The following is a 16,075-nucleotide window of genomic DNA, read 5'->3' as shown; positions in this document are numbered from 1 at the left end:
GGCCGCAGGGGGGCCTGACGTAGCGCCCGTCCGCCAGCGGCCGCGTGAGGGCTGAAGGCGAGAACCGCCCGAGGCTGGAAGAGGCCGCGGCCGAGCCCCGGTGCTGCACCGCGGGCTGGGACTGCGTGTCGGGCTGAGGGCGGAGCTGTCCCCTGGTGCGAGGGGCCGGCGCTGCGCAGAGGAGCGGCCCGTTGAGGACGGCTTCGGCTTCGCTCCTGTTGCGGCCGAAGCGGGGAGGCAGACGCGACCGCTGCTCGTGGTCCTTTTCCAGAGGGGCGTAGGCGCGTTTGCTGCCTGTAGTATAGTTGCCTGCTGCGTCGGGGATTGCAGCGTCTGATATAAAAATGACAGGTAGCCCTCTCGTATAAGCTGTCTATAACCAGTTGGAGGGAATTTCTGCTCAGCGTAACCCTTAACCTCCCCGTGGTGGTGCTCTGGCTACCTTTTGTCACCTGCACAGACACTCTGAGCAGGTTATACGCTACTTAGATCAAGTATTTCATTAGTAAAGACGAGGCAACTAGGATTTAGCGAGCTACAAGATGTGTTTGTATGCTCACCCAAATCCAGGTGCCTCAATGTTGCCGAGTTGCCATCCAGCAGGCCGGGTTTTCCTTCAGAGCTTTATAACCTTCTCATTTGTGTTACTGTTTTTTAGTCTTGCATCTGCATCTCACAAACCAAAATCTTACCTCTGTCTGCATGTTACCCTTATTGTACCTGTTTCTGTTCTATACATGCCCCAGCTCTATCCAACAACTTAGCATTTCCTCAAGCTGTACAGAAAAACTAGGTCCTGAATCACAGGCACCTGAAGCTCCAGGAGGAGGAAGGGGTTACATGAGGTGGGAGTATACTGATGCTACATTGTACTCACTAAAATGAAGAAAAAAAAAAATACAGGTTGAAAAATAGAGCAATTCTACTTCAATGCCCAGAGACAAAACAATGGAAATAACTCTGCATTTTCACCTTTTTGAAATAACACTCCATAGAAATAAAGAATATGATGAACACAGTTTAATTGCCACAGTCACATCTCAGAACATGGATTCAGTGTTCCCACTGCATGAAGTTCCAGATCCATACTTTCTGGAACGAGGAAGGGAAAAGATTTGATAAGTCTTTATTGCTTACATAATGTCCAAGATGCAAAATATTAGTGAAAACAGTAGTATCCTTTTTGCGTAGTACAAAGGTAGTGCTTACTGCTTTTAGCAAGAGAAGGGATGATAAATAAAAGTAAACATGACGGGAAGGCAAAAACTACATCCAAAGTGTTTCACAGAATTAATCCTTTCAAACAGTACTTCAACCCAGTAGAAGAGCAACAAATCCCAGAAGGTTTCATTCTGCCCTGAAAGACTTTTGAAGTAGGAGTGTAACTTGACATACATGGCAGTTAACTACACATACACATGGAAATCCACCTTTTAAAAACAAATAGCATTTATAGTGTTTGATTCCCTTATACACAGGCACAAACTTTGCTTGCTTCTCTTTCCCTTTCTAGAACTTAATGAGACTGTGCAATACTGGAGCAGTAGTCTAAAATATCCTGTATAGTGAATTCCATAGTAATTCCTGATCCAGGATAGCAGCGAGCTATCAGCCCTTCAAAGTGCTTGTACTGTCGTATAAACTCATCTTGCATGGAATGCCACACAACCTGCCAAAGAAAGCAAACTTTAAAGAAATGTCAACTGGCACAATACACTATATGTGAACTACAAAACACTGGCTCGTTAACTGATTCTCAGTTCAGGTGTCATTTTAAAACTAAAGCTCGCTAACAACAAAGTTCAGTAAACTGAGTTGCTGCAAGTTTTTTAACCGTTAAGATCTTCAGTGTTTACATGACTCCTACCAAATACGCAAAGCAGAAAGTAGTAAAGAAGATGAGGAAGTTGCCCTAAAAGAGGTACTGCTTTTTGTCTTTAAACACCCTGAACCAGAACAGTGCTAATTCATGTTTCAGACTTTAAAAAGCTGTTAATACCTGCTTAACTCTTAAATCTACTTATCATTTACTCCAGTGAGAAAGTTTACAGAGTATAAGAAAAAACTTAGATAATATAACTATCAGAAAAGATGTAAATATATTCTGCTATAGTGCACCAGCTAAATTTCCTATCAGGTTAACAGTTCATTTAAACCTAGTTCTCTCTGCTTCCAGTGTATTTTGCAGAACAGAGATCACCCATTAATGGTCAGCTAGGGAATCATAAAGGAAGTTTCTTTCTGAACTCTCTACCACCACAGTTCAAATCAATGTTAAAACAAATAGAATCAGAGTGGGATTATAAAAAACTTCTCTCAAAATTCATGGTTTTTCAGAGTTATGCTGAGGCTAGGCACTTCTCACAGAATACATATGCAAAAGCAGTAGTTGAAAGCCTTTGTGTAAACATTACAAGGTTTTTAAGCCATGATTTAGTTTACCTGAAGTAAGTTTTCTTCTTCACAGAGATGTTTATCTACCTTCTTGTAGAGATTATCCAATCCCTTCTTCACTTCCTTCCCAGGATATTCCTTTATAACTTTACGAAGCTCTTGTTTATTAAAAGCCAGTTGATAGCTTACTTCCTCTTCTCGTATACCTTGTGCCACACGAGCTTCAACGCCTTCAAAAAAATGCTAACAAACAATAATGGCATTAATGCTTATCACAAATCTAAACTAATTAACTTAATTTCACAAGCATATGTATAGTTAAGTCTTGAGTCTGCTTGACAACTGTTGCGTGTTCCCTCCATTTTTGTTTTTTAATTGGGCATGAAGTAGTGCTCAGCCATAAACATCAAAGCGCAGCCCAGCAATACAGCACTCTCTAAGTACTAGCATAGAACTGAAATAAGTCATTTCTAGAAGCAATCAAGCTTTTCTTTGCAACCTCATAACTAATACTAGATCAGTCTCAAAATCCTCAATTAATGAGGCCATAGCCTGGGAAAATACCAGATCTTTTGGATAAACTGAGTAAGCACCTGAATAGGAATTTCTCTACTTAAACCATAATTACACAACAGCAATATTTGTTCATAATTGCCCTCTCTTCTCACTGCCCCACAACACTTGGCTCAACATAATAAAAATGGAGGGAAGTATACCTATGAACATGCAAGCAGAGCCACAACATCATTTGAAACAGTGCACTGCGTCTGGCTGGGATGGATTTAACTTTCTTCATAGCAGCCCATATGGTGCTGTGTTTTGGTTATTGCTGAACAGGTCAACCCTGGCCAAAGGGTATTCCATAGCACATAACATCATGCTCAGCTATAAAAATTAGCATTAGAGGAGGGGGTGGTGGTTGTCTTCAAGGTGGCTGTTGCTCAGAAACTGGCTGGGCATCAGTCTGCTTGTGGGAAGTAGTGAGTGACTGCCTTTGCATCATGTATTTTTTTTCCTCTCTCTCTCCCCTTCACTGATTAAACCATCTTTATCTCCACCCCCAAGTTTTCTCACTTTTGCTTTCCCTATTCTCTCCCCTGTCCTGCTTGGGGAAGGGGGAGTGAGCAAGCAGTTATGTGGCAGCTTAGGTGCTGGCCAGAGTCAACCCACGACAAGTGGGAAGCAGCAATAAAGCATTTTAATTTTCAAAAAGAGAATACGTCTTAGACTTCTCAGAAAATGAATGGCTGAAATGCTTATAGAAAAAGCAATGAACAGTGGGAAATACTCAGCGGGCAGAATTGAGTCTGAACCTAAGTCAGCATTCAGTTTAATACTTAGTTCAACTTCAGACATACAGAATGTTCCTAAAAACGTTTCTTATTCTTGAACAGTTCAGAAACTACAATAATTTTCTCTGCAGTTGAGGTGTAGTGTCGTGGTTTAACTCCAGCCAGCAACTAAGCGCCACGCAGCCACTCACTCGCAACCCCCCCCAGTAGGATGGAGGAGAGAATCCAGGAGGGGGGGGGGGGGAAGAAAAACTCGTGGGTTGAGATAAGAACAGTTTAATAGGACAGAAAGGAAGAAAATAATAATGATAACAATAACAATAATAAAATGATGATAATAAAAGAATTGGAATATACAGAACAAATGATGCATAATGCAATTGCTCACCACTTGCTGGCCGATGCCCAGTTAGTTCCTAAGCAGTGATCCCCCTGCCCCGCCCCGGCCAACTCCCCCCCAGTGTATATACTGGGCATGATGTCACATGGTATGGAATACCCCTCTGGCCAGTTTGGGTCAGCTGTCCTGGCTGTGTGCCCTCCCAATTCGTTGTGCCCCTCCAGCCTTCTTGCTGGCTGGGCACAAGAAGCTGAAAAATCCTTGACTTTAGTCTAAACACTACTTCTGCAACAACTGAAAACATCACTGTGTTATCAACATTCTTCTCATACTGAACCCAAAACATAACACTATACCAGCTACTAAAAAGAAAATTAACTCTATCCCAGCTGAAAGCAGGACAGGTGGAACAAATTAGCCCAAAGCTCCTGATTACTTTTCCCCTCACTTTTTCCTTCCTTAAAACCATTTGCTTAAAATACAACTGATGTTTAGTCAGTACTATTAATTGCCACGAAAAATTTGGTTATTTGCATCCAAGACTGTTACCCTCATGAGTAGAGTACTCTTGCCAGGCATGCTCAAGTCTAAAATAATAAAATAAAGATTACGAGAGATGCAGTGGTAAAGAGATCAGATAGTGCAAACTGAACACTTGAAAAAGATTACTCTGTACCATTTAAATGTATATAAACTCAAATATACTTACATTTAATTTCTCAAGAGGCTGTCCGAGTGAGTAGATTACATAAGACTGAAGATGTTCAGTGTATTTCTGTTTGGCTTCTTTTTTCTCAGCCTCAAGACAAGAAATTTTCAAGCGAGAAAGTGTTGCAAAAATATGATGGAAGTTCTCCATCATGACCACATCTCTGGGTGTTTTCTGGCTTTCATTAGCTACTTTCTCAACTGAAAAAGGAAGCAAAAATACCAGAAGGACAATCAAATTCAGAAAAACATAACCAATAACTATAATACTGTCAGAAAAGGAATTTTGAATTTATGTCAATGATAACCACTTGTATGGGTGATTGTCATAATTGCCACTAAATAAATCAATGTCTGAGAGCCTTCAAAAGAATTAACAGATATGTGTAGGCTCTAAGACCATGAAAATTGTATGCCAAAAAAAGTCAGGTATAAAAAGATACAAAATAATGACTACATATGGTCTCATTTACAGAAGTGAGAAACAACACACATTCTGTGGAAGCTTACAAGCATGCTTTTATTATCCCTAATAAATTTCACATGATAGAACTATTTAAGAAAAGTCTATTTCTTAAACTATTTAAGAAAAATCAAAGAAAATTGATTCCCCTATTTGGTAGAACAAAAAATCTACAATAAGGTGGTGTTTATTTTTAAAATGTACTTCTCAGTCTCTCGATTTTTGCTTATTAGTTTTATGGTCAAAATTATTGTCAATCCCAAAATTTAATAATACAAATGGATAATCCTGCACATAGGTCTCTTCCTTTCATCCCCCCCCCCCCCCCCCAAAAAAAACACAAACCCCCAAATCAGGGCAGGCAAAAGAAATTCTACCTATCACTCCCTTACTGCACCTAAAAGCCAGCTGAAAGAGGATGGCTTCAACCAAGGGGGCAATTAAGTATCTACGCCTGTTCATCCATTAATCATTTTGCTGAGTCTACCAGGATGCCTACCATGAAAGTGATCCCGCACACCAGAATAAAGATCACAAATTCATTTCAGTCGCAACACTGAACTGCCAACTAGGAAAAGTCTGTTACTGCTAATTTTGTTCTTACCATATAATTTTCTACCTCCCCCCCTCCCCAATTCTACCTGAAGTGCTGCATCTTCCTGACCCATTTCAAACATTACTTGTAAATTACATATCCTACTGCATTAAACATGTTGCTTGCACTGATTTTTGTACATAATTTTAACTTCGTTTCATCTTCATTCTTTACTTCTATCCCTTATCCTCCCCTATCATAATTCTTTGTTCTTTATGTTTGCTCTGTACTTTTCTGAAACAGATTTTGTTACTTCTTTGGTGTTTGACTGGCATAATTTTGAAGCCCTTTTAAAACATGCTTTTCTAAATTCTTCCTACACTGATTATTTTATCATTGTATAGTTTTGCCTGTCTGTTGGTGTTGGCTTAGTTCTATCACTTGAACAGTAAATTCTTAGGGACAGAAAAGTTGGGTGCAATCAAATAGAAAACATTTTCAAAATTGACTGTCCTATCACCTGGGATGCTCCTGCTGACTACATATGGACTCTAGTCTACTTTACTATGAAGTAGTGTCTCTTCACGATTTCTTAGTATATTCAGAACTACTATGCTATAATTTCCTCAAAGTAGCTTTATTGCTTCAACTATCTCCTCTTACCCAATCTTCCCCTAAAAAAAGAGGTAAGTCTCAGTGGTTGGGAATTACTATACATGGAGTTGTTTGAAAATCTGCAGGTAAATCAGCACAGAGAGGTCCATCCACCTGTGTCCCTGCTCCATTTTAAAAGGGAAGGACAATTTTTCCAGAGTTCATTGGCTTGCATATCCTCCTCCTTTTTTTTTATAATCTTAATTAAAACCACTAGAACGAGGGTGTTGCTGCTGTTTTTCCAGACTATAGCTGGGAAAATAGGGAGGACTGGAAAGACATTCTGCTGTGTCAGGCTACAACACAAAGGACCTAATCTGCCAAGAAAGGGTCAAATTCATAGCCAGAACTCAAGTGATTTATTTTAGACAGGGCTGTGAAGATGAACAGTATTAGGGCCAAATGCCAGGGATCCCATCCAGATTCATCTCCTTGTTTAAGCTAACATGGGGGAGAAAAGACAGGAAACCACTTCAGATTGAGCATGTTGTGTTGCTGCCATCTCCACTCTCTCTCCAGAGTCTTAACCACTTCCCTCTATCATAACTGAAAATTACTTTACAGGTATGTACAAAGGCAAATACCTACAGTTTGCTCTTAAAAAGTATATTACAATCAAAAGGTTTACACTGGCTCTCCTACTGATAACAGAGATGACCAAAATTTCAGCACAATATCAGTCATGTGGCTTGCAACAGAGAGTCTTAAAAAAAAAAAATTAAAAAATCATCTGTTAATTGGAGCAAATTATATATAAATAGGAGGAAACAATCATTTTAGTAACTATGACAACCTCAGAAGACCTACCACTGACAAAAACAGCTCTAATAAGTTTTATGTAGGCTTTATCTAGATCTCCTCGTCGTTCTGCATTTTTGAAAATTGATTCAGCAAGGGCGGCAAACTCTTCAAATTCAGCAACAAATGGAAGGATCCCAACTTTACTCTTCTTTGATATTTTTACTTCATCCATCTGTTTCATTTGATTACTCTTAAATTTAAAACAAGAACAGATGTTAGCCTCTAATATATAACTCCAGACCACATAACTAGTAAAAGAAAAGAAAATGCAGACATACTGAAAAACTGACATTTATTCAAGCATGGAAATAATTTTATCTTTCAATTATTGTATCTAATTGCATTAGATATACTTTATATTAGATACACTATATCTAATATGTATATTACATATACTATAGGCAGTATATTGCATTCGTGACAATACAAAAAAGTTATACCAGCAATTGTGTTTTCACTAAACTTGCCATATTTCAGATAATAGTAATATAGTATTAGCAAAAGGATGTTTCTGACAGTAGAAGCTGCCTCTGCTACTGCTGAAAGATTTGCCATTTTATCTAAACCAAATTTCTGTTAGATATAAGATAGAAATAACTGAACACATGGAAGAGCTGTCTATTTGGCATATTATGCTCAAAGGGGAAAAGCAAAACCCTCATAGTCACTGAGTTTTTGTTTTGGTAAGTAAAAAAGCCAGAGAGCTATAGGTTACTTGACTGACTTCAGTAGTCTCAGTAAGAGTACAAGTTTAAACAAACAACTGAACAAGTCAACTAGCTCACAGCACTGAATGAGCGGTCATATTTGTTACAAATAGCTAATTATTGAAGAAAACTGGAATAGAGAGGAAAAAGAAACACAACCACCAATTAGTTTATCTTTTTTGAAGGTTTGGCCAGTAGAAGAGCAATAAAGTTACTCATTTTCACTTCAAATTAAAAGCAAAAATTTAACTATAAAGAAGTGCAAAATCAAACTGGGTAGGAGTGGGCTTCCTATAATACTATAGTTAGCTTAATCAGAATAACTAAAGAACTTACAATGCATTTATCAAAGTTCCTTTTGACAGTCACCAAAACATTTCCAAGTGTTGTGCTGAGAAAGGAAGCTGGGTCCACATTTTGTGCTGTCCATACATGATGACTCATCTTAACTAACATATAAAGGGAATTAAAGCTATCAATCTTGTCCCCCAGCGCTATAAGATTATTCAGCTCAGGTTCAGTACAACGAAATATTTTTGTCATCATTTGTCGGATCATGTCCTTCCTATTAAAAATGCATAAGATGAAAATATTACTCTGACAGTTTACTAGGCTATTTTACATGGTCTTTGATAACATTTTTAGGATAAATTTATTGGATATAGTAGTCTTATCTGCATTCAACAAGTCTCATGATTTTCAGAATGCTGCTAACAGAGGAAATGCCAATGCCACACAGTAAAAATCAATAGTCACAGCTATAAAAATATTCCAAGTAGTATTTTCTGTGTGGAAGCTGCCACACACTCAAATTCAGAACTTTGCAAAGCATATTTTCCAAAGCATTTTTTACATATTACAGTGCCTAGTTTCACTTTGCAAACTATTAAGAGAATTAAGCATCTTTTTTATAGTACTATAGACACATCCATCCTATATACAGAAAATTTTGTATTTACTGACTCATACAGCGTCTAGGTACAAATTAAGAGTTCACTATTCACTTTCACTAAAAGGAAACAATTTCTGATTATGGAGAAAAAAGTTTTATATGCCAAATAAATTCACATGTAGGCTTAAGAATTAATAATAAACAACAGCAGCACATACTCAGATGATATTGTTTGTGGAACACCAGAACTGTATAAACGAGATGAAGTTCCTCCATCCATTTCCTCTGCTTCATTCTGTAAGAACAAGGAATATATATAAAGGAAGCTGAAAGCTTGTCTCCAATTCTATATTTAAGTGATAAGTATACCTGACAAAACTAACATAATTATCAGCCCCGCTGCCTCCCCCAAAGTAGCAAATAAGTGGTTTGCAAGGTTCTGGTAGTCTTCTAGTCATGTTCCACCAAATACAACACTATCCACAATTACTCCCCATTGCCTTCCTACATAGCATGATGAAGCGTTTATTGTGATCTTATTGAGGAAACAAAGCCACGGCAAAAGAAACACATCAGTCCTTCTTTAACAGATTTTGTATCGGTCAGCCAAAAATAAAGATTCTGCCAGCTAATGGAGAAAAAAACAAAATATTGATCACCTGGATCATGTAATTGCCAAATAAATTCAAAAGTTATCTTTTACAAAGGTCTCTTAAGAGGCCTGTTCAATATTCTTTACTTCAGTGACAGAATGAAGAGTCATACCGTTGTGGTTCCCGAGATGCTCTGATGTTGCTGTAGTTTGAAAAATTTACTAATGAAGTCCTGTTCTGCCAGACACAGAGGCTCTAGTTCACTTAATACTTGCTCGAAAATCTAAAGAAAGCCAAATATTTTATCAACACACCAAATACTATCAACAGTTAGTAATACTAGTTTTAATTTTGTTGCATAGGATTTTATACTTTCTATCTTCAGTAAGCTTTAGAAGGCTTATTTCTACTTAATAGAAATGGAAACAGCTTGTACTTTATCTTTAAAAGTGCTATCTGCATCTTCAGCATAGTCCCTTCTCATCCACATAACACTGGGAAAAAAAGAACAATCTGTTTTTCCACAATTAGAGTTTTTCTAGTCACAGCCTGAGGAAGGACTTTTGTGCTATAATGGAAAGATTCACATTTTAATAGTAAGTCATGGGCTCTGCCACCCTCTTTTCTGCCTGGGTTGCTGAGAGGAAGACAACAAAATTAAAAGCCTCAGGGAAGAAAAACAGGTAAACTGTGTATGTGGAAGATAACTGCTCTGTAGAAAAAGTTTCTACATAGCTGCTACAGAAACCAACAGCAGGTTTTGCACTGAAATAGAAGTATTAATCATGATTTTTAGATTTAATCTGAAATAAAACACTATTTTGGCAATAACTAAAATAATTTAATTTTATTAATACAAACTACTGAAATTGTAAGTCAGGTGTTAGACATACTTCTAATCTTTCATCTTTACACAACACAGCATTTTCTCAACAAGTATTTAAGGATTAAGATGTGGAATAATTTATATAAATGAAACCAATCTAGCCACATAGTAAATCCACACTACTGAAAATTCCCCTAAAAAAAATAATTGAAAAAATCTACTAGGTCAGCTTAGTAGCTTACAACTCTGTATACATTAGTCACACTCATATGTCCCCAACGGGTGTGAGATAGAAGCAGCTGAAAAAATTAGCACAATACTTGTACTTGTATAAAATTGTTTTAAAAAGCTATCATTTTAATTCTAGACAAGTTGCTGCTACAGATGTGTAATAACTTAACAGTTAAAATTGTTTCAGGCATATAATATTTCCTCCCAGAACAAGACTGAACAAGGATTTGAAGAAGTCAGGAGAAAAATACTCATGTCCATCAAACAATTCAATTCAATAGAGAACAAGAAAATTATTTTTCTCTCTCACTCTGATAACAGCTCCTTTTCCCTTCACAGCACTGAGGAGTTAATTCCACATGAAGTAAGGAGTACTGTCACTTTTAAAGGTTCAGGGGGAAAAAAACCCCCACAACTAAACACCACCACCCCCCCCCAACAAAACCCACAGATGCTGAGTACACTCCAATAATAACTTAGTGCCATTAGTTAAAGCTGAAAACTGATGATAATTTTGATGTGAAACCAGTATAAATAACATTTTAGGGCCATGCTCAGGCCCTGGCTAAAAGAAGATAATGCTTTCTTCTCTTTCACTTTTGCTTACGTACTGGCAAAGTGCGACAGAAGACATGAACGTTTGTATTGAGAAAAATAAAATCAGTTGAAGAATCCATCAGTTCAATTCCTATTTGCTTAAAAATGCATATTGAGCTTCAACTTAATAGACCATTTTTTATGCTCTATATTCTTTCAAGATCACATGCAGCATATAAAGGAACTAAATGGAATCTTATAATCAGAGAATAATACTCTGTTCTACATATTTCTTAGAAACTACCTTTACTAGATGTGTGGTGCATACAGAATTTGAAATTGGCATGGTTTAAGATTTAAACAGCACAGATTTTCAAACTATACAAGAAGGATATGCAAGACGCTCCTAATACAAAACTAAGCAGGAATCCTATGCAACATTTTGGCTTTACCTTATCAAATTTTGTTCTGTCAGCCACATCAAGGTCAGAGGCAGACATGTTTCCCATATCCAACAGTGAGGATGACTGAGACCTACGGTTTCCTGAACTCTGAACAGAGAGTTTATTTAGGCTAGAAGTAGACCCAGTCAATTTTCCAGAACTTCCATGAAGACCTGTGAAATAAAGACACTATGAAGGAGGGAAGCAAAGGCAGAATAAAATACTCAAGAAGAACAGGTTCATTACAGAATGTACGAGATCAAGAGTTACTAGTAGTCCTACATTAAAATAAAACAACCCAATTTTTGTCTAAGCTGCAAGTGCTTTTGCTGTAAACACATTTTCTCATTGCAAAGTAACCGAAGTACTTCAGCAAGTATCAAAGTAGATAGCTATATAAGCCCTCATTGTAAAGTATGGAAAAAGGTGTAAAAGGAACAAAACTGTGAAATACAGGAGCACTGGGATAGACGTTGTCCTTGAAAGCTTGGAAGCAAAGTCCAGTTGTGATCTTTGTGAATATACTTTGGGCAAAGGCTGCCACAAGCAGAAGAATTAATCCACAAGAGGGGAAAAAAATTAAAGAGTTTTATATACACACAGGTGGTTTTTCATCTTGAACTTGATCTTTCTGCTGTTAACATCCTTTTATCTACATAGTTTACTCCAGCTGTTTTGCTGTTATACAATCCCATAGTAACTCTACTGTTAATCCTCCCCCCTCCTTTTGATCATAATTAACATTCAGACATTTCTTCCTGGTATTGTGGGGCCTTTTCCTAGATGAGGAGCATATCTTTTTATTTTTTTCCCAAATTTTCAGAAATGTTGGAACAGGATGGAGAAAGCTAGTAACAAAAAAAGACCAAGAAATCGTCAATATTTGACCCCCATGTAAACTTCTCACATCTCAACCACAAAGAAACTTAAAAGCAATCCTGCAAGTTTCATTTAACTGCTATGTTGGTATCTAGTCTAGGGACACAAGACAAAGTCTATAGATCTAATAAAAGTTGTTACCTTAACCTACCGGAAGAGTTGGAAAACTACAACAAGCTCTCAGGCACAAACATATTTTTTAGATCAACTAGTAGCATGGGAAAACCAAAAGACGTTGCCTTTACCTGCAAGCCTTCTCAACTTTTATGTTCGGCCATTTTAGCCATGCTTCATTTTTGCCTTGCAAAAACAATGATTCTGCTAATGCTTATTTCATTCTGAACGGAGTGCTTCAGTGTTAGGTAGATTTTCCACAATGCAGCACTACATCTTTACATTGACACACATGCATTGACAATACCAACTAATGCAACTAGTTATACTCACTCTCAGTTTCCTGTTTGACAGCACTTTCTTTTCGAGGCAGTGTAGCTGGGATGGATTAGGTTGCAAGCATCAAAGACAAAGACAAGTTAAAATGCAGTTTGCACAAACCATGCACAAGATGCAAGTTAAGCTCTAACTGGAAAGAAACATGCGGAGAACTATAAGCAGCAAGTAACTACATTGCAAACACATTTAGTTGGAGAGGTACTATTCTAGAAATTCAGTATCTAAACTACATGGAAAACAGAGTAAGTTTCTAGGTATTAAACTTCTCTTTTTCTTATATAGAGCGTCCAAAGAACATTTTTGGTAACATGTATTTAAGTTCTCCCAAATTAAGAAGTCCATTAAATTAGGGTTTTATTTGTCAGAGTTAATATTGCAAAAGACTCAGTTTCCAAGATCAATCATCATATCAGTAACAGACAAGGAATTAAAATGTACTTATGTAATTTTGTACTGAGTCAGAGATATTGTCCACCTCTTCAATTTAAAAAACACACACCAATACTGCAAAATCATTCATATCAACAGTAAGACTGGTTAACCTTTTCTGTTGTTCGCAAATCAGGGTGTTTACATAGAGAATACATCTTTTGTATTCATGCTGCACCAAAAATTGATGACTGCAAAATCAGAGAGGATGAAAACAAATAATATATAGTAAAAAAATTTACAAGATGTTTTTTTATTTTTCATGGTTTTTGCAGAACAAAACCGTTTTCTCAAGTGGACTTCAATATGAAATTTAGAGTAAATGGGCATTTGCAGTAAATAGAGAATCCCTAACCAGTAAAAGGCATTTGCATACATACACTAAAAGCAATATGTGGTATTAAGAAGATCTTGATGAGGATGGATGCTACAAGCCCCCAAAATGGAGCAGGCAAGCAGAACCTACTGTAATAGAATGAGTAAATACTTCTAAATGCCACAAACATGTCTTAAATACCAGATGTTCTCAAGTAGGCAACACTACTGACAATTATAATGTCAAACTTAAAATTAATTCCAGCCTAGTTTTTAGATCTTGGGGGTTTTGGCAGTTTTTCAATAAAAACATTTAGGCCTGATATATTTGGTTTATATATCTGTCATGCATTGGTCCCACTTCTTCATCGTCCTCAATTTCCAAACACACGGGACTATATTACAGAATGTGAAAAACTACAGGCCCTGGACAATCAGGGGAGCCATAGTGGCTTTTGCGAAGCCACATCATATAAACATATGACAGCAGTAGCACTCTTTCCCACATTGATTTTATGGTATTTAAGTATCAAAGTCTTGGCTTCATCAGAAAAGAAGAAAAATAAATAAATAAATAAAAAAGACTACTTAAGACAAGTGTGAATGCTCACGACCCAGAATTTTTTTGCCATAAAAATGCAGACAAAGAACCTTGCACTAGCACAGAATGCCAGAATTCTCCCAGCATCCCCTCTGCGTTTGAGGCATTCAAATAGCAGTGCTATTCCCAAAGCACAAAAAAAAGGCAAGAACACACACCAACACAGCTTGGAAACAGGTCATCTTTAGTGTCTGAGTACAACTGGAGCATTATGCACCTACACTATTCCTTAAATAATTGTACTACTAGGAAGTGATGTATTTTGAATTAATGTGTAACTGGTAATAGTACAACCACTACCTTCAACATAGAAGCCTTTCAGATACCGTTACAAGCTGTTCCAAAATAAATACATTTGCACAAATACAGGACAGAAGCCTTGTCAAGGTGCAGCTCTTACACTGGGGAATTGAAGGCCCTCTTTCTCCAAAATGCCTGATCACCCCATAACATTTACAGAAATTAGGAAGTTGCTACAAAAACTGTCTCCTCACAAATGCAAATCACAAAATAACTGCCAAGATAGAGCGTTTAGAATGTTTCAGAAATCAATTTATATTACAATAAAGTGGGTTTTTTTCTTGCAGTAAGATAGCTTTTCAAGATTTACGAATTTAACTGTTCTGACAACACCACGTTATGGCACCACTTGCTCTCTATGTCCATCAGCTTGCCAAGACTTATCTTTCCAGCTTCCCACTCCCTCAGCCAAGCCTCACCATTCTCCTGCTTTCTTCCTTTCATTACTTTTTTCTGTTCTCTACCATCAAACTTCAAAGCAGAAGTTCAGGACCCAAAAAAGACTTGACAAAACTTACTAGTTAAAGCTGCACATAATTTCTGAATCTAGAAATTGGAAACTGGTCAACTGTGGCAAATATAAATATTTTAAACAAGTTTTGAAACAGTGCATTTTAAAATACAGAAGAACCAATATATAAATACACCTATATCCCTGTTGCTTGCTAAGTATTCCGGTTAGTCTTTTAAAAGCCTCACTTCCATACTCACACTAGACTATTTAATCCTAGCAGGAATACATACTCCCTTAAACAGAAAGACCTACAAGTTAACAAAGTATGATTTCTAGTCTCAGACTACATAGGTAAATCCCACTGAAAACGCAATGAAATACCCAAGTTTCCTTGGGCAGAATTAGCATTAAAACTAGCTTCTTCAAAATCCACCCAAAACTTATTAAAAGCAGAAATAATAGCAGAAGGAACACACACACGTGCTGCCCAAGCTTTCTTTAATTACAAGAGCTGATTTTTCAAATTTGTTCCAGTAATAAAGTGGGATAGTTCAAGTAACAAAATATGGTTGGTAGTTCACCAAAAAGTGAGTGTAGATTTGAAAATCTGAGAAATCTTAGAAATATCATATTTTATCCTTCCTTCTCTTTTGACCAATTTCACAAGATTTCAGTTGTGCTACTTTGGCCTTGTGGAAGTCAGAAGTTTTACCAATTTTATTTTTCATCGAACTTCTTCTACCTTGTCAGAAGTAAACAAATTTACACCATTATAAAATTGGCCCTAGGTGTTGTAATGAGTATTTTATAAGCAAAAAATAAGATTCAAAGCAAGATATGCGCCTCCTGGAAGCTTACCAAACTTTTTTCCTTCTCTGGTTGTGCCTGTCATCTTGATCTTGGCAACTTCAAAGAAATCTTTTATTTCCCTTTCATATAGTCGTGATAAATAATCCATATAATTCTTAAAAGAAAAATGTAAAGTTAGTTAACAGGTATATATATTGACTTTGTTTTATTACAGTTAAATAGTTCTTAAAAAACGTCAAGTATATAAGTTCTACTAAATAACAAACTGTTTTGGACTATATGTGTGTGTATACATATATGTATTTATGTAGCATGCACAAAAATATATTCATGATATTTAAGCAGGTTATATTCATTTTCCTAGTGAGTTCATTGAACATCAATCAGAAACTGCTACTTCTGTTCCATAAGGAAAGAT

The 16,075-nt window shown here is 36.9% G+C and overlaps 1 protein-coding gene across 5 annotated transcripts in view; it reads right to left on the bottom strand.

Annotated features, from left to right (window-relative positions):
• Positions 1 to 1,322: 1,322 nt before the first annotated feature.
• LOC104836132 (exocyst complex component 1) overlaps positions 1,323 to 16,075 on the bottom strand; it is a 32,396-nt gene continuing 17,643 nt past the window's right edge. For 3 of the 5 annotated variants that reach the window (XM_010574520.1, XM_010574519.1, XM_010574522.1), the window contains 10 exons: positions 15,706 to 15,811; positions 12,743 to 12,787; positions 11,426 to 11,589; positions 9,552 to 9,662; positions 9,005 to 9,081; positions 8,231 to 8,459; positions 7,194 to 7,377; positions 4,736 to 4,935; positions 2,443 to 2,637; positions 1,323 to 1,669 (listed from right to left, as the gene is read on the bottom strand). In XM_010574520.1, coding sequence (XP_010572822.1) covers positions 1,517 to 1,669; positions 2,443 to 2,637; positions 4,736 to 4,935; positions 7,194 to 7,377; positions 8,231 to 8,459; positions 9,005 to 9,081; positions 9,552 to 9,662; positions 11,426 to 11,589; positions 12,743 to 12,787; positions 15,706 to 15,811 — 1,464 coding nt within the window. In that variant the 3' untranslated portion in view covers positions 1,323 to 1,516. The remainder of the gene's footprint in view (positions 1,670 to 2,442; positions 2,638 to 4,735; positions 4,936 to 7,193; positions 7,378 to 8,230; positions 8,460 to 9,004; positions 9,082 to 9,551; positions 9,663 to 11,425; positions 11,590 to 12,742; positions 12,788 to 15,705; positions 15,812 to 16,075) is intronic. The other 2 variants (XM_010574521.1, XM_010574524.1) reach the window with 1 other exon arrangement.

Source organism: Haliaeetus leucocephalus, unplaced genomic scaffold, assembly GCF_000737465.1.
Source record: "Haliaeetus leucocephalus isolate CR32 unplaced genomic scaffold, Haliaeetus_leucocephalus-4.0 Scaffold439, whole genome shotgun sequence".
NCBI classification, from domain to species: Eukaryota; Metazoa; Chordata; class Aves; order Accipitriformes; family Accipitridae; genus Haliaeetus; species Haliaeetus leucocephalus.
This window is presented reverse-complemented; position numbering and strand designations above follow the sequence as displayed.